The sequence below is a fragment of the Ilyonectria robusta genome, assembly GCF_021365365.1.
Source record: "Ilyonectria robusta strain PMI_751 chromosome Unknown BGZ61scaffold_15, whole genome shotgun sequence".
NCBI classification, from domain to species: domain Eukaryota; kingdom Fungi; phylum Ascomycota; class Sordariomycetes; order Hypocreales; family Nectriaceae; genus Ilyonectria; species Ilyonectria robusta.
Genome location: NW_025764449.1, coordinates 818,021 through 834,377, shown reverse-complemented (window position 1 = coordinate 834,377; position 16,357 = coordinate 818,021). Strand labels below are relative to the sequence as shown.

The window sequence follows — 16,357 nt, the reverse complement described above, 5'->3', positions numbered from 1 at the left end:
CATAGTCAGGTGAGGCGCCACCGGCAGGACAAACCTAGAGATTAATCCATCGGATCATGCCGTGTCCAATCAAGAACTTCATAGAACTAGTATCTCAAGGTATTACTCGTTGACCTTACTGGGCCTATCCACATTATGCACGACGCCTTGTTACCTTGTGAGGTTTCCTGTAATCCAATTTGCTATATATATACCTTCTCGGTTCGCCGTTTCAAGGGTAGTTTCTAGTATACACCCTCACTCACACACAAAGTCGATTACACCAGTTATCCTGAACACCATGATACCAAAACTACCAGCACGAAGTGACACTATCGACTGTGGCAATGGGCTCACGACGGGATTCGCCGATGCGTCGGCATTGACTGCAAACCGTCCTCCTGTGCAAATTAGCACGCTACGAGAAGATAATTCTGAAAAGCTGATGGGATCCGCCGAGTTCGCTTTCAAGGGTGTGTTAGTTTGCTTGCCTTGGATCATTGGAATGATTCTCTCGTGGCTGCCTCTCACCAAGATCAGTCTCGACGAGGCATCTGCCGCAGTGCAAGTATACCCGACATCCAATCTACTGAACACTACTTACCCTTTCTATAGCCTAGCCAGCCTCATTCCCAGCTCTATCGAGTTAGGCGGCATCTTGCTCCTTGGGGCCGCTTACCGTTATTTGAGCATCCTATATCCGCCACTCGCGGCCGCCACAAGGCCTGGAATCTTCGGATTTTGGTTTATTCTTATCGCGCTAGAACCGGTAGCCATGGGTTGCTATATATTTACGCACGGAATGTCACTTGAGTGCGAAAGCGACTCCACAAGTGCTGATTGCAAGGTTGGGCAAGGCCTCTTTGTAATGATTGGGATATACAGAGCCCTTGGGACGTGAGATTCTTCCACCCTGTGAAACTCTACATTAAGAAACTTTCGCTAACGGCCTTCAGATTCGTAGTCCTCGGCTTTTCTTGGGCTGTCAATGACTTTGTAACGCGGGTCTTGCAGTTCCGACGACAGCAGAGGGATAGCCAAGTCTGATGGGGCAATTTATACATGGGACCACATTCTGTATGCGATTGATCAGGCATGTTTAAAAGATAGAATATGCGAACAATGTATCTCGAAGCTCACTTTTTAATTAAATTAAATCAAGGGATCGTCTTAGGACATCAGTCTTGTTGCTCGATTATACGTATCTAGAATGAAATATGCCTTGCACGGATGGTGAGGCGTTTTTGGGCGGGGGATGCCTAGAACCTTTGTCCAATCACCAGATTCATAACACGACCAGCTGAAAGACATTGGCGTCGTCTACACCCAATTGATCCCGTCCATTTGGTAGCGGGGCAATGCATCAGCTCCTTCGGCACGCAACGTGAGGCACACGCATTCTGCCTACGCCCGACTGGAATGTAAGGCTGACATGCTTTTGCAGGCATCTTCTGGCCGAGATGGCTCGATTATTTTCCTCTTGGTACATCTCCGCGTGAAGAATATTCTTGCTATTGTCGCCATCCATAGATCCAGCTACCATGAGCACCGAGACACCAAAGCCGCCGCCACATAGCGACGATGCCGACGACGATAGCGACGTGATAGGCTTCGCCGATGCACCATACCCGCGCGAAGAGCCTATTCGCAATGCCACCATCACCAACGTTGCAGACCCTACTCCTCGTCGTGCTTCGATCCCCCAGAACGAGAACGAGAACGAGAACGTCGTAACAATCCCCGCTCCTCCAGAGCAGAACGATCCGCCTGCGAATATACAGCTCAAAGGCTGGCGGAAGGACGTTGAATCTATTTGCTGGATCGTGGTATTCTTCACGCCGTGGACCATTAGTCTGATACTATCATGGATGCCCATCACGAAGATTAGCCTGCACGAGGCCACCACTGAAGTGTGAGTACGGATTCCCGCTTCCTTGATACACTACTTATCCTCATTTAGCATGATAAGCATCATCGCGAGCACCGTCGAGATTGGCAGCATGATCCTCCTACCAATTGTTCACGCCACTTCAGAGACCGACTCCCCATGCTTCCACCCCAGCGCACGAACCAGGGAAATCGGCAAGAAAATATTTAATATATGGATCTACTTTCTCATTTTGGATCCGATAATTACAGGCAGTTGTGTTTGGGCTGCAGTGGATTCATCTCCCTGCAAAAGCGGTTCTGGAAGCGCCCAGTGCCGGGTCGGCGATGGCCTCATCCGAGCAATTGGGGTGTACAGAGTCTTCGGAATGTGCGATGCCCCTTTCCTAAAATGATATTTGTTGCAGTGAATACTCAGTACTGACTTACTTCTAGACTTGGAGTATTGATGCTTTGTGCGTGCATCTCCAGCTCCATAGCAAAGAGGTTACGCAAACAACAGCAGCGCGTGGATAGTGTAGCGTGAGTGAGTAGACATATTTATAATAGTATCGTTCAATGGAATAGAATAGATATGCCGAAATAAAATAACAAGACCATCATTGACCCATTACTACCACGGCACTATAGACAACCACACGTGGATTCACCTCCATGTACCAAGAATAACATAATTACACAGTAGCTACCTCAGTACACAATGAGCCTGTGAGTGAAAGAGTACTTATAGTTATTAGGCACTATTACCCGTACCTTCCCCCTCCTCCCAGCTTTCACGAAAGTTGAGAACGCTATCCGTAACGACTCCCTCGATTCTCGAAGACATGCCTTGTCCTTGCATTTCGGTGTCTTCCACTCCCGCCATTGGCATTGGGAAATACTCAAAGAGCCCGAAACCCCCAAGCATGCCAGTATTATCGTAGGGCCCAAGACAGGGCCATATCTCATCGGCAAGCATCGCGGATACATCAGCCGTCATCGACGGGTCAACTACATCAAATGGCTGCTGGTGTTGAGTCGACTCGTTGGATGGGTGCGGGACTGTCCATGATAGTTCCGGTACTCCTTCAGTCGGCTGGTGGACGGTGTTGGAAATATTGAACGCTTGGAACGTCGAGTTTTGCACCAGCCCGCTATTGCTGGAGGTTGGAGAAACCCCTTGGACCGAATTTCCTATGCCAAATGCATCTTCCGCCCTTGTGATTTGTGAAAAGTCAAAACCTCTCCTGTTGGTGCCCGAATCTCCCAGCAGCACTCCTGGAGACCCCAGTTGCTCCATTATTGAGCGTCTGCGATCTTGATCCTGCACTCTCTTTTGTCTTTGCCCCTCGTCACTTCTTGATGAAGAGTTGACAAAGTCTCGCTCCACAGCTTCCACTGTGGCATCTGCCAACTTGACAAGAACTTGCTTAGGTCTCGCCATTCGGTCCCAGCGCTCCGTCAGGCGATCCAAGACGAATCCCCACTGGGACAGGCAACTTTTAAACGTGATCCATTCGTTCTTTGCTGCTGTTCTTGTGTCGGGGCTATTCCATACCAGGAACAACAGCGTGATGCCGCTCATGACCTGGTAGTGCAATTCTAGCCAGGTAAAATCTGTCAGCCCTTTGTTGACACGGATGAAGGAGAGTTGGATAAGACTCTTCGCGGCGTTGTAACACGTATGCAGTGTCTGAGGGTCAGGCCGAGAAATGGTAGGTGACGGCCGATGAAGGATTAGCAAGGCATTTTGGTACCAGTACCTCCACCAATCTGTGTTGAAGCTTGTCGAATCTGACAGCAAAAGAGCTTGGTCATTCCAAGTCGCCAATTGCTGATTCATCTCCGTGACCCATTTTGAAACGTCCTCTTGGGTCCGGGACGCTTCGTCTCGGCTGATGTATAGCCGAGAGACAATCTCGCTCTGCAGTCGTTGGAGTTTCAGCCAGTGGAGTATCTGGCTTCGCTTGCTGGTTGGTAGAGACGTCGTGGGGAATTTGACGTCAATTGTGGAATCTTCGAGGGTGAATGGTCGGCCTAGCATTATGCTGAGTGTCCTTTCAAAGGTATAGGTGACCCAAAATAGACGCCTCTTGGTGTCGATCTCATCTTCAGTCGCTTCCCCCTTCCCAGATACCGCGATTGTTCTCTCGGAATGGAGTCCCAGATCCACGCACATTCTAGAACACAGCCCAGATATGTACCAGATAGGCGCTGACGAAGAACTGAGAACTGAATACAGCAATAGCAAAAGCAAGCATTGCAATGTGTGGAGGCTTTTGATCTGCATTATGCTGCTGAATTCAGCCATGGCATTTGAGCTAAACTCCTGTGCGAGCGTCAATGCGTCTCTGTTCTCTTGAGAAAGAAATACCAGCGCACTAGCAAACGACATGTTGAGCATAAACTTTAGCCATGGATCTTTACGGTGCGTGCCCATCTCAATCTCTGAATAGTATGAGGAGATCAGAGTCGTAAAATCGTCCTCGACTAGGATGGGATACTGGATTTGATATTGGCTGAAAAATACATCGAGGAGATTCATTGCGGTCTCGTGGGAGGGGAGCGCCGGGTGTGGCGATCGGTGATGAGTATGGCTCTGGGATGAGTGAGATGGAGACGAAAAGGAATCGTCCTTCGGCTGTGATTCGAGATTGGCGTTGTTCCGCTGGGCAGACTCCAGGACTGAGCGAGCCATGTGCATGCCTGGTTCAATTAGTACCAACATTAATATCGGATATGGACATGGTACCCACCACTAGAAACACCGAGAAAATGAGCATCGCCTCCTGCTTCAAGGCGGATCAAGTCTGGATGAGCCTGACTGTCCTTGCTGCCACTCGCAGCAACCGCGGGCAGTTTCTGGCCATGGTCTGAATGGTCGCCCTTGATAGAATCCTGGGATTTCGCTTCTGCAACCTCTCTCTCGAGGCTTGCCAACTGATCCTCGAGAACTTGGATGAATTCTCGCGGATACGTCTTCTTCGAGCGTGCGTCTGTGTACTCGCAAGTCGAGCCAGAATTCCGACATGGACCACAAGCCGGGATGCCTTGACGAGTGTTACTTACAGCGTCCTGCATGGAGGAGCTGGTTGCATTACGCACACCTCGCTCCGGGGCGTCGTACCTGTGTCACATCGCGCCTTGCGTTTCCTGCAGCGGTTGCAAGCATTGATTGTCTTGAATTGTTAGTGCCTATCAACACACTATCGTATCAACAGCATTTTTACTCACGAAAAAAGGCGGTTCCATGCCTGAAGTCCGTCATCGGGGGATCCGGCCAACATTTCGGTGGCGCCGTTGGACACTCAGAATGTCTGCGGGCAACGCGAGCTTTTAAGCAGCCCAGTGACCAGACGCCCATGGGACCGCGGAATGCGGGGTAATAAACAGACGACAGGGGCCATTTAGCGCAGTGTGGCAGTCCACGGGGTTAAATATGTGGATTTGTGACATGGCAAAGCCTAGGTGCCTTGATTTCTCAGTAAATGACATGAAGAAAATCGGGCCTAGCATTTCAGTAATTTTAAGATGTGTCCTAAAAAATATGGAAGTGAAAACTGTCCTGGTATGCGGACTGCCAGACTGTCGAGGGAAGTTGGTAGCAGATGAGTGGTATTGTTTACAGGTCTCCGACCTTTTAGACCAACTTTATCATCCGATCATAATAATCGGCGAGTAATTAAATTAAGTCTCATCAGACCGCCTTAGACCCATTATACCTATGTGGCTAGTAAGAACACGCAATCAGTCCTGCGCAATCATCCTCGTCCTTCTGAAGAATATAACGCCCGTGTCTCTGTTCGAGACATACGAGACTGGGCTCAAACAGGAAATATGGGTCCTGATACAGCTGCTTCTAGTACCAAATCTCCACCATTAAGTAATTGGTTCTCAAGCGAGGCATGCTGAAGTTTTCGAGGCACTTGTCTCGAGGAGCACGGACGTCAAATGAGACGATCGGTAGCCTGAAACGTTTTGTCAAGGAGAGCAGATCACAGTAAACGTGAGGAGATCAATCAGCTTAAGTCTTCGCTGGACCTGTCGATTAAGTTACGAGGTGTCCTAAATACAACACTCATTGGTTGATTGAGCCTGCTAAAAATACAGCAGCTGCTATATCATTTACTAAAGGTATAGCCTATGGCTACAGGATGAATGTATACAATTATGCCTTCGAGCCAGTCTCCTCAAGATGCTCATGGCCCTCACCCAACATCTGCTTCGGGGTAGCTTCAGTCTCCGAGTGAACATTAAGCTTCCCAAAGTGCGAGTCAAGCTCCTCGAGAGTCTTTCTCTTGGTCTCTGGGTAGCAGGAGTACACCAAGATAGCGGCAAAGACATTGAACGACATGAAGATGAAGTAAACGCGTGGCCCGATATTAGCTACAGCGATAGGCCAGACCTGGCCAACGATGATGGAACCAAGAGAAGCACCGGAGGCAGAAAGGCCAAGCCCCTTGGAACGGCAGTTTGCTGGAAAAATCTCAGAAGAGTAAATCCAGGCACAAGGGCCAAATCCCATGCTGTCTATTATAACGTATTAGCACAAGTGCAAAATTTGGTCCGGTGTTCGTCTTACATCCGACTGTGAAGAAGAATATGAAAAATATGTTGCAGTAGTTTGCGTGACTGTTGGTCTGATTGGGGTACGCGAGTTGCAAAGCGCCGTTGATCTGACCAAGTTAGTAAGACTTTCGATCCCGTTCATCGGCTTACAACTCACCATCAGACAGAATGCCATGATGATAGCACCAATACCCAGCGAATGTCTGCGTCCAAGCTTATCGATGAAGAACATGGCAGCGATAGTGCACCCAACCTGGACCGTGCCGTCAATTCCCGACGCCAGCAAGCTCAAGCTCTCCGACGTGCCCGCAGCGATGAAGTTGGTGGGAAGATAGTATCTGATTCCAGCGGCGCCGCTCATCTGCTGGAGGAACGACAGGGCCCAGGCTCGCCAGAGGCGGGACCACAGAGGCTTTTCCTTGATGAAAACCATGGCAGAGGTGATTGAGTTCTTTTTGTGCCAGAGAATGTTGGCGTGGATTTCGTCCAGCTCGACCTGTATGTCAGCAATGTTGGACGCTCCTCGCAGTTTGGCCAGGGAGACTGCGGCATCTTCTGTGCGATCATGCTCCAGAAGCCATCGAGGGCTGGGTGTGTCAGAACCAAGCTTCCCTGCAAATGCAATGGGATACATACCTTTCGGGCAACAACGGCACTCCGGCGAGGAATAGCAAGGCGGGAACGTATTGCATAGCCACTGAAAGACGCCACTCTAGGTTGATGCCATTGCCATAATCCCAGAAAGAATATCCATATCCGACCCAGAAAGCCATTGAAATGCTAAGCTTCGTCAGCCAAGATACTCGCACATCAACTTTTATCAGAACCCACCCAAAGACGATGCCGACCTGATTACCGGCAACGTACAGACCTCTGTGCTGCGCCGGGGCGACTTCACTGAGATACAAAGGCACAGAGGTAGAAACGACACCGGTTCCCAGACCTGCAATGATCCGGCCAACGACCATCATCGCAAGGTGGGTTGCTGCGGTTTGGAACACGGCTCCGATGCAGAGAACAACGACGCCGATGAATCCAGCCCAGCGGCGTCCAAACCGATTGTTGGTCGGCCCGGCGAGAAATGCAAATCCAATGAATTGTCCGGCGTAGAAGATGGCAGTGATGAGGCCCTTGTCGCTCGAGGAGGGATTGTCAAGCGCCTTTTTGAACCCTGGGGAAACGTAGATTGTGCTCAGGATGCCAATGTCATATCTGCAATACATTAGTTGAAGTCGATAACCAGCGCGATAGAGCTTACCCCCAGAAGATGGCCCCCATCGAGATGACCGAGCAGCTGAAGAGCAGCCACGGAGTCATCCCGAATTTTCCCTGGCCTGATGTCGCGGCCATATTTCACTCTGGATTCAAGTCTCTGAGATAAGGTGAGTGTAAGATTGAGAACTGACTGTTAACCCCACAGTCGCAAAGATCCGGGGCAGGAGTCGAATATTAATACGACGCCGCCGTCTGCATTGTTTGAGTCCCTAAACCTGCATCGACTGCTTGCCCCGGTTCCTCGTCGAGTGGAAGAATTCCGCGCTGTGGGGTTGGCGAACTACCGTTCAACGGGGAATGGTGCGCACGACATGGGGTTGTGGGGAAGAATCCTGGACGCGGAACCGCCGTAGCTAAACGGATTCCCAATTGCGGAGGTTCCGTGTCGGTATAAACCTCGTCACACGGCCGTCTGAGCTGTCTAGTCGTGTAGGCTGTTCCGGCATATATTGAGAGACAAGGTAGGCAGATGGACGAGACTGAGAAAGTGGCGTGATACAACTCCAAAGGCCATTTCCATGGCAGCTCCGCACGACTACGAGTTCATCTGGACTCTGCAATCATCACACCGCTTGACCCCACGCGTTAGCCTCCACACCTTTGCAAGGTCCGGCCAGCTGGGACGCAACACCAACATTCGCCCTTCGGGAAAGGTCTCCCTGCAGTTCCCCCCGGATCTCGACCCCATTGCAGGCTCCCATAGTCTCGGTGAAGAGGACCGTCGCTTGGACTTTACTCCGTGCCGCTTTGAGCACGACGCATCTGGAAACTTGTGCTCTTTTGCTTTTCTGGCGAGCAATGGCAGGGTCGCCGGGTTGATAGGTCTTCCCCGGCCGCAAGGACAGCTTACCGCGCGCCTTGTTGATGTCGGCAATGGGTTTCCTGATGACGTTCTGGCGTTGAACGATGTAAAGGTGTACGTTGCTGGTGGTACCGGTATTGCTTGCTTCTTATCTCTCGTGTCTGGACGCAGCCGGCAAGATACAAGTCAAGGGATGAAGTCCACGCTCATCTGCAGTATCCGCGGCGACGACTTCCAAATTATCGACTTCTTCCTTGAGAAGCAGATTCTGAACCCCCACGATTGGTCTTGCGTCCGACTGTTCATAACGTCTGGAGACGATGTTGATGGGTTGACTGCTGGGAAACCTGCACATTGGTGGCAAGCGCATTTCGGGAGCCTGCGACAACAGTTCCCAGGACCACTTGAGTTTTGCCTGGGAAGAATGTCACAGAAAGACTTAGACCCGTTTCTGACCGAGGCGTTTACGAATGTCTTGTTCTGTGGAAGCAAGTCCCTGGAGTGGCAGATTAAAATGTGGTCGCTTGGCAGAGCCGCAGTGCATTGCACTGAAAGATGATTTCGTGCATTTCATACATGGCTTGCAGAACCCCCTCGCCGTCTAGATTTCATACCAACACTTAATTTCTCAGACTTCTATACCCGTAGAGCGCTATTAACCACTTAGTCACGCCAAATAATCCCCCGCCTAACCACAGAGTAAAATCATCTCAAAAAGTCTTCCAGATCTGCGATTGCTGGAATCCCTCTCAAATCCGTAGCGTTATATGTTTGCCCAAAAACAGAGTCTTGAAACTCATTCACGTCGAATTCCGCAAAAGAACCATTAACCTCTCCAAATTCCGTGTCCTGTGGCAGGTACTCGAGTTCTATAGGTTGAAGCGCGCCTGCATCTGGGCACAGGCTTTCGAACACGGCGTTGCCTGACTGAGCATTTTCTAGTCGGTGCGTCTCGACGGCTAAATTTGCCTTCTGGCTCAGCTCGCCTATTACCAGGCGCAGGGCCTTGAAGCCTTCGTCGTCGATGATATCTAGGAGCTTGTCGAATAGGTTAATGGCGCGAAGAGCCAGGTGTTGGTCGAAAGCAACTAGTTCATGTCCTGGGTCCAGAGACATGTTTGCAAGGAGAATGATAAGCCCAGAGAAGTGGGCACAACTGCATTGCCTTTTTCGTGTCAGTCGAGTTACCAGACAACGGAGGCGACCTACCAAATGAGACATTCCGTCGGCGTTGCTCCTTGGAACAGATCCATACACCCTCGGCTGACCTCAACGCACTTGCTCCACCCTTCGGGCAACGGAGCTGCTTGCTCCTTGTTGCTCATGCAGTTGAGATTTCTAAACTTATTAGGAATGCTCTGCATGTTATATATGGCCGACCGACTAAAAGAGCTGATCCTCTTTACCCAATCGGCATTGTGGCTATAGATGCCATGCGTCATAACCTCGGCCATGAGATATGCGTGGTGCATTTTGGTCAACTGGACAAGCTGGCCTGGTCCGACGTTTGCTGCGACGTTCTCGATGTGGAAGACGGAGGGGACGCGCTCATACCACTGGTCGAGCATTGCTTGCAACCTCGCAACGCGCTGGTGGCGTAGCGCGCCCTTGACCTTGGCAGCTCTGTTGGAGTAGAGCAGGTCGTACACTTTGCCTTCGATGTGGGCAAGCTCAACACGTCGTCTGTGGTAGTTGAAGTGAGCCTGGCCGTTTTGCGTCCAGATGAATCCAGAACTATCGGCGGGTGCCATTACGGGAAGTGGAACGTCGATGTCATCGTCAGACATTATTGACGGAGTGTAGGCTCTGAGAGATATATCCTACTACGGTGAGTTCATGCACGAGATGACCCTTAACGCGTGCACTTACCTTGTCGAGGGAGTACGCGATCCATAACACGCGAGATCTCTGCTCAGCTTCCTCAACGCTGAATAGTTTCGACGCCTCTGCAGAGTGCAGTCCCAGCTTGTGGGCGAGCCTCACCGCCGTGCCGATAATGACGCTGGCGGGTTTCGGATCGCGACTGTTCTGGAACAGCATGACTATGCCAAGCAAGATCTGGACTCCCAGCAAATCTTCGTCTCTGGTCACCAGCTCCGATATGACAGCCTGCGCACTCTTGAGACAGCGGTCGGCCTTGTCGATTTGCACCGAGACGGTGTCCGTCGCTGTGAGTCGGGGCATGCGGTACCCGAGGGCCATGACGATTTGCACGGCCGCCCAGGCGCCTCTGTCGCGAGGCGTGGGGTCGTTGTACCAGGAATGCAACATCTTCATGAAGGTGTTTTGGTGGAAGAGAGGAATGATCTGGTTAAAGGCTGCAAAGTAGTGGTCGATGGTGGGGAGGATCTCGTCCAACGGCGGCAGGACAAAGACATCTGGTTCGGGGCCTTGGTAGAGCCGCGGCTCAATGGGATCGAATCTCCACGGATTTTGGCCTCCCGTCTCTTCTGGAATCGTGTCTTGGATGATTGGATCCGCCAACAGGTCGACTTGATCAACCTCATCCCGTCTTCCAGGATCCCTCTGCGGCAACGAGTCTGTGTTGCCCGCAGGTCTGTGGACATCTCGCGCCGCATCGAGAACTTGCTGAAGCTGGTTTTCAATCCTGGCCAAGCGAGCCTCGAGAGTTTCAACACGCCCATCAGCTTGGCCGGGAGGTGCTGGTTTGGCCTTGGGTGGGTTTGCTTTCCGCCGGATAATACTGGTCTTGCAGTCTGCCTTGTAGAGGATACAGTTGGAACACACGGGCTTGAGCATGTCACATTTGATCTTTTTCGTAAAGCACAAGTCGCAGACTATCGAGTGTCAGTGTGTTTGTGTGCTGGGTCAAGGGGATGTACCTTTGCGGCGGTTAGATCGGGCTGCCTCTGCCTCCTCAGGTGGAGTATACATCGTCGTCATTATGAAGAGATATGGTATCTTCGACGCTATTGGAATATTCCTAGATGAGAAGCAGGCGGTCGCATCAAGTCAATTGTAATGTAGAAGCCAAATGGAGTTGAAGACGCCAAGACGTCGAGGCTTACCACCAAATGAATGATTACAAATCCCACTCTAGCCACAACGAGATAGGGCTGTAGGACGCGTTCTGATGTGAGACGCCTCCACTGACGAATTGACCACCAAGGATAAAGATACTTTGACGTCAATTTTGCGATGCACATGGCACGAGGGACTGTTAGTAAAAATGAGAGACCAGAAACAGTAATCGCCGTGCAGAAGCCATGAGCTTAGTGGTAAAAAGACTCACACTTGTCTATCCCGTTCATGCCATGTCTAAACACTCTACCCAGTAGAAATCACCATGCAATGCCATAGGCGTAGAGGTAGTTGTAGAAGGAATCGCAATGGTCTATTCCAGTTTATACTATGTCTAAAATGTTCTATCCACCATCTACCAAATCATGCCGAATCTATCTCGCTCACTTAGTCGAAACAGTGCCATACTCCGCCAGAGGTCCAGAGTACTCAATGGCGCGGATATACTCCATCTTGTCTCCGTCTTGAACAACCTTCTGGTACCACGCACCCATATCCTGCCCAAACGTCTGGATGACCTCCGGATCACTGTGCTTCAATGGTTCCTTGCCCTTGGCGCTTTGCGAAATCTGCGCCAGCGCCACGCCCATTCCCATGCCAAAGTCCTCCTCGACGGCGTCCAGCGGCTTCAGTGCGCCCTGCACGCGGCCCTCGATGATGTCAATGGGGAGACGCGGCTCAGCAGCGGCTGGTCGGCCCATGGCGATGCCGTCGACTACATCGAGAGCCTTGACCATGGCTCCGACAGATCGCAGGCCGCCCACGATGTAAGTCTTCATCTTGTGATCGGCCGCCAGCGACTTGGTAACAGTCTCAGCCCACTCGATGAAGAAACCCTCTCGCTTCTTGGTCGACGCCTTCTCGTAGCTCAAGCCCAGCTGCTCATACGTGCCCCCGCTGAGCTCGACAAAGTCAAACCCGTGGGCCTCGAGCGTCTCGCACAGCTCCTTGGCGTCGGCGGGCGTGACGCCGCCGTCCTGGAACTCGACGCTGTTGAGCTTGGCGGCGACGACGAAGTCGGCCGGCACGCGCGCCTTGATGGCCGTGGCGATTTCTGAAATGAGGCGCAGCCGCGACTCGATCGTCTGCGGGCCGTACTCGTCGGTGCGCTTGTTGGTGGTGCGCGAGAGGAACTGCGAGAGCAGGTAGCCGTGGGCGGCGTGCAGCTCGATGCCGTCGAATCCGGCCTTGGACAGGTACTCGGCGGCGTGCGCGAAGCCCTCGACGACCCTGGCGAGTTCGTCTTTGGTCGCGGCATGGGGTTTGCCAAAGGTCATTCCCATCTTGGGTTCTGGGACGCAGCGTCAGTCTTGGCAGTGGATATATTAGTGTCAATAGACATACCGAGCTGCACATCAGACGCTGAAATGGCAATTGGGTTGACGCGGGCCTGCACTTGGCGGCCGGGGTGAGTGACCTGGGCGAGGATGAGGCTACCGTCGACCTTGGCTGCGGCGGCAACCTTCTTGAATGCTTCGAAGCGCTCGCCTTTCGGAGGGCATTCAGGAGTGATGACCATGTCGGCGAGGCCATCTAGAGAGTCAAACTCAATGTCGACGTTTCCAGTGATGATGACACCCCAGCTGTTCTTGCCCTTGCCCCAACTACCAGATATTAGGATCCATCTCTCACATTTTCGCAATCAACTCACTGGCCGTAGAGCTCGGCAAGCTCATCCGTGGGAATGCCTCTCTCGGAGGGGACCCTGGGGCTCCAGGTTGCGAGTGCTTCGGCCATGGGGCTCTTGAGGAAGCGGTTCTTGGCAATTCGCCCCGAGGGCTGGAACTGAAGCGGCTGGGCTAGAGGCTCAGTACTCACGGGATCGGAGGTGTAGCGTTGCGAAGACATTGTAAGGTTGTAGTTGCTGAAAGAAATAGAAGATGTTCTCTGATGTGCCGTGTTTGCTGTAAATGCTCTGAATGCTGTATTCTGTCTTGTCCAATTCCCATCTCTCTCCTCCATTACTTATACCCTCCCAACCCCGAAGCCATCCCCGTGGAGCAAACGCGTCCCTTACAAACCCACTCCGCGACGCGAACAGGATCCATCGCCAGGTTCCTCGCCATCTCCATGGCGGTCGAGATGGCGCGATCCACGTCCCAAAATACCCCTACCCCTGCGAATCCTCCCCGATGCCCTGGCCATTACCCCTTTGGGAACACGCCGTGGAACTCCACGGCGCTCCAGGGCGGAGGGAGCGCATTTGTAATGCAAGCAGCGGAGAAGCTGAGTCACTTGTCCGCTCGGCGGCCGAAACGGACGAAACAGCCAGTAAGAAGCGCTGGTTCCGTCTCAATCGAAGCATCTCCACCACATCCCATATCTCTTCGTCCGTGTTTCGTCCGCATCCCAGACACGCTCACAAAGCACCCAGAGCCAGAAATTACTCGCCCGTCGTACATGTGCAGAGCCCTTTCTGTCGGGAATCCATCTCTCCCCGCGCCTCCGTCGCTGCCAATGCGCAGCATCGTCCATGACTCGGCCGAAGCCACTTGCGGCTCTTGAGTGACGGGATCCGCCAACCCCAGACTTACAACCATGAGCGAGCCGGCGTCGAAGCGGCGCAAGGTCCGCAAGGGAACCCGCAGTTGCTGGGAGTGTAAGTCGCCCTTTTCATATATCGGCTCTTTCGCTCATTGTGTCAGGCCGTCGCCGCAAGATCAAGTGCGAGTTCGCCAGCGATGAAGACCCGGTCTGCGTGGGCTGCATCGCGAGGGAGTCGAGATGCGTGTCCCAAGAAGAGGCCACGGAGCCTGTTCCCGCTCCGGACCGACGACTGGCTCAGCGTCTCGGCCGGCTGGAAGAGCTTATGGAGAAGTTGGTCAATAATACAGCAGCCGAGGATCCAGCACCGCAACGCATACCCTCTCCCTCGGAGTCGCCAGCTACAGGTCCCTACACCGGTCTCACCGAGGACTCTGGGGACATATTCAACAACTCAGCCGTAGGAAACGCCCATCAAATCGCCTCCTTCACCGCGGGAGAAACACCCCTGAGCAGCGTCAGCCTCCCGAGTCCCCGGGCCTTCTGCGTGCGAGGCACCGCGCGCGCAGCTCGGTACCAGAGCATCTCGAAGCAGCTCCACGCCCTGTTTCCGCCGCAACAAACCCTCTACGCCATCTCGCAGCAGAGCCCCGGCGCCAAGTACGTCCTGGCGGCCTTCTACTCGCAGCAGGACCAGATCGACGGCAAGCCCGAGCCCATCTCGTCGCTGGCGCAGGTGCCCGACGTGACCAGCCATCCCGCCATCCTGGCCAAGCGCCTGCTGCAGCTGGCGATATGTCTGCAGCAGCTGCCGCCGTACTTTGACAGCAGCGGGCTGAGGCTGGGCAAGTCGCCCGCGGAGACGATGGAGGAATGGGTGGCCATGGTCGGCAGGCTGGTGACGTCGGACGACGACCTCGTCGGCTCCCTCGAAGGCCTCGAGTGTCTCATCCTGCAGAGCTTCTTCCAGAGCGACGCCGGGCACCTGCGCAAGGCGTGGATGACCTCGCGTCGCGCGCTCAACATGGCGCAGCTCATGGCCATCGACCGCAAGACGACCAAGTCGATCCGCTCGTGCGACCCAGCCTTCGATCCCAAGCGCCAGCCCTCGCCGCCGGTGCTGTGGTTCCGCATCAACTGCTCCGACCGCTACCTCTCGCTGGTCCTGGGCCTGGCCATCGGCTCGCGCGACGACGAGCTGCTCTTCGGCGAGAGCGCGCTGCCCGAGCCGCCCAGCGACAAGCTCGGCAAACTGTACTCAATCATCGCCGGCAAGATCGCGGACCGCAACCACCTCACGGGCAGCGAGGCGTACGTCATGACGCAGGCCATCGACATGGACATCGAGAAGGCGGCCAAGATGATGGACTCCATGTGGTGGAAGCTGCCGGACATGGCCATCTGCTGCAGCTCGTCCGACACATTCATCGACGAAATGTCGGTCGTCAAGATCCAAGTCCGCCACTTCTCCCTCCTCATCCTGCTGCATCTGCCGTACCTCGTCCAGCCGCCGGGCCAGCGCCGCTACGAGTACAACCGCGCGACGTGCATGCAGGCCAGCCGCGACGTGCTGGCGCGCTTCCTCGAGTTCCGCGGCACGTACACGCAGGCCGTGTCGGGGCGCCACGTCGACTACTCGGCGCTGATCGGGGCCATGACGCTGCTGCTGGGATATCTGGGGCCGGCCGCGTCGTCGATGCCCGGCTACGAGGCCCAGCGCGCGCAGGACCGCGCCACGGCCGAGACGGTGCAGCAGAAGATGCACGAGATGGGCTCGCTGAACAACGACCGGCTGTGTCTCGAGTCGGCCGACACCATCCGCCAACTGCTCCCCATCGTGCAGACACCGGCGCTCGGAGGCAGCGGCGATGACCGAACTGTGCACTTGAACATCCCGTTCCTAGGGACGGTCAACATCCACCCTGGCCCGAGTCCTCCTGCGACTCTGCTGCCGTCGACGGGCTCAACTCCGGCCGGGCATCCATCCGCAGACGGGGGTGGCATCTTGCAGTCCTGCCTGCCCTTCGACCAGCCGTGCCCGTATATATCCATGGACAGCGGCGTGGGCACCGAGTGTCCCGCAAACGCAGCCGCAAACTTCACCGAGTGGCCGTGCTTCACCGCAGATCTAGAGGACTGGGCGCTTCAAGGAGTGGACACGACGTATTGGTCCATGCTGAACAGCAACATAACAGGACAAGGTGGTGATATATAATTTGATGTAGATTAGGAATATTGGACGTATAGCCACGTTAAACTGTATATAATAAAGAAACCTCCATGCAACACCGATAACGAATGCATATGTGCGGACTGGGTCTCGCATAGTTAACAGGAATA

At 53.6% G+C, this 16,357-nt stretch overlaps 8 protein-coding genes across 8 annotated transcripts; 4 read left to right on the top strand and 4 right to left on the bottom strand.

Annotated features, from left to right (window-relative positions):
• Positions 1-1,369: 1,369 nt before the first annotated feature.
• BGZ61DRAFT_590189 (uncharacterized protein) lies at positions 1,370-2,474 on the top strand. Its single transcript, XM_046256619.1, has 3 exons — positions 1,370-1,891; positions 1,940-2,236; positions 2,302-2,474. Exons 1-3 carry the CDS (start codon positions 1,521-1,523, stop codon positions 2,390-2,392), a joined length of 759 nt encoding a protein of 252 aa, XP_046102036.1. The 5' UTR covers positions 1,370-1,520; the 3' UTR covers positions 2,393-2,474.
• A 1-nt stretch (position 2,475) lies between these two features.
• On the bottom strand, positions 2,476-4,546 carry BGZ61DRAFT_455649 (fungal-specific transcription factor domain-containing protein; the record flags this gene model as incomplete). The annotated part of the gene is made up of 1 exon (XM_046246412.1): positions 2,476-4,546. The coding sequence occupies one exon, from the start codon at positions 4,541-4,543 to the stop codon at positions 2,600-2,602; it is 1,944 nt and encodes a 647-aa protein (XP_046102035.1). The 3' UTR covers positions 2,476-2,599.
• A 1,467-nt stretch (positions 4,547-6,013) lies between these two features.
• BGZ61DRAFT_495766 (general substrate transporter) lies at positions 6,014-8,209 on the bottom strand (the record flags this gene model as incomplete). Its single annotated transcript, XM_046250938.1, has 7 exons — positions 6,014-6,375; positions 6,428-6,521; positions 6,572-7,001; positions 7,051-7,194; positions 7,246-7,626; positions 7,673-7,743; positions 8,189-8,209. 7 exons carry the CDS (start codon positions 8,207-8,209, stop codon positions 6,014-6,016), a joined length of 1,503 nt encoding a protein of 500 aa, XP_046102034.1.
• On the top strand, positions 8,208-9,050 carry BGZ61DRAFT_534786 (uncharacterized protein; the record flags this gene model as incomplete). Its single annotated transcript, XM_046254191.1, has 1 exon — positions 8,208-9,050. One exon carries the CDS (start codon positions 8,208-8,210, stop codon positions 9,048-9,050), a length of 843 nt encoding a protein of 280 aa, XP_046102033.1.
• Positions 9,051-9,196: 146 nt separating this feature from the next.
• On the bottom strand, positions 9,197-11,386 carry BGZ61DRAFT_495765 (fungal-specific transcription factor domain-containing protein; the record flags this gene model as incomplete). Its single annotated transcript, XM_046250937.1, has 4 exons — positions 9,197-9,656; positions 9,701-10,311; positions 10,361-11,289; positions 11,335-11,386. The coding sequence occupies 4 exons, from the start codon at positions 11,384-11,386 to the stop codon at positions 9,197-9,199; spliced, it is 2,052 nt and encodes a 683-aa protein (XP_046102032.1).
• Positions 11,387-11,881: 495 nt separating this feature from the next.
• BGZ61DRAFT_424359 (uncharacterized protein) lies at positions 11,882-13,480 on the bottom strand. The gene is made up of 3 exons (XM_046243603.1): positions 13,185-13,480; positions 12,878-13,137; positions 11,882-12,824 (listed from the first exon to the last, which is right to left on the bottom strand). The coding sequence occupies exons 1-3, from the start codon at positions 13,379-13,381 to the stop codon at positions 11,917-11,919; spliced, it is 1,365 nt and encodes a 454-aa protein (XP_046102031.1). The 5' UTR covers positions 13,382-13,480; the 3' UTR covers positions 11,882-11,916.
• A 44-nt stretch (positions 13,481-13,524) lies between these two features.
• BGZ61DRAFT_60009 (uncharacterized protein) lies at positions 13,525-14,190 on the top strand. Its single transcript, XM_046256896.1, has one exon. It carries the CDS (start codon positions 13,604-13,606, stop codon positions 14,036-14,038), a length of 435 nt encoding a protein of 144 aa, XP_046102030.1. The 5' UTR covers positions 13,525-13,603; the 3' UTR covers positions 14,039-14,190.
• BGZ61DRAFT_495763 (uncharacterized protein) lies at positions 14,072-16,232 on the top strand (the record flags this gene model as incomplete). Its single annotated transcript, XM_046250936.1, has 2 exons — positions 14,072-14,132; positions 14,179-16,232. The coding sequence occupies 2 exons, from the start codon at positions 14,072-14,074 to the stop codon at positions 16,230-16,232; spliced, it is 2,115 nt and encodes a 704-aa protein (XP_046102029.1).
• Positions 16,233-16,357: the final 125 nt, after the last annotated feature.

Bases quoted from the DNA above. Each gene is read 5' to 3' on its own strand.
- BGZ61DRAFT_590189 (XM_046256619.1), top strand. From the start codon at position 1,521: ATGAGCACCGAGACACCAAAGCCGCCGCCACATAGCGACGATGCCGAC. The intron at 1,892-1,939 runs GTGAGTACGGAT...ATCCTCATTTAG, and splicing joins CACGAGGCCACCACTGAAGT to CATGATAAGCATCATCGCGA. The intron at 2,237-2,301 runs GTGCGATGCCCC...ACTTACTTCTAG, and splicing joins GTGTACAGAGTCTTCGGAAT to ACTTGGAGTATTGATGCTTT.
- BGZ61DRAFT_424359 (XM_046243603.1), bottom strand. From the start codon at position 13,381: ATGTCTTCGCAACGCTACACCTCCGATCCCGTGAGTACTGAGCCTCTA. The intron at 13,138-13,184 runs GTGAGTTGATTG...AATATCTGGTAG, and splicing joins CTTGCCGAGCTCTACGGCCA to TTGGGGCAAGGGCAAGAACA. The intron at 12,825-12,877 runs GTATGTCTATTG...GCTGCGTCCCAG, and splicing joins AGCGTCTGATGTGCAGCTCG to AACCCAAGATGGGAATGACC.
- BGZ61DRAFT_60009 (XM_046256896.1), top strand. From the start codon at position 13,604: ATGGCGGTCGAGATGGCGCGATCCACGTCCCAAAATACCCCTACCCCT.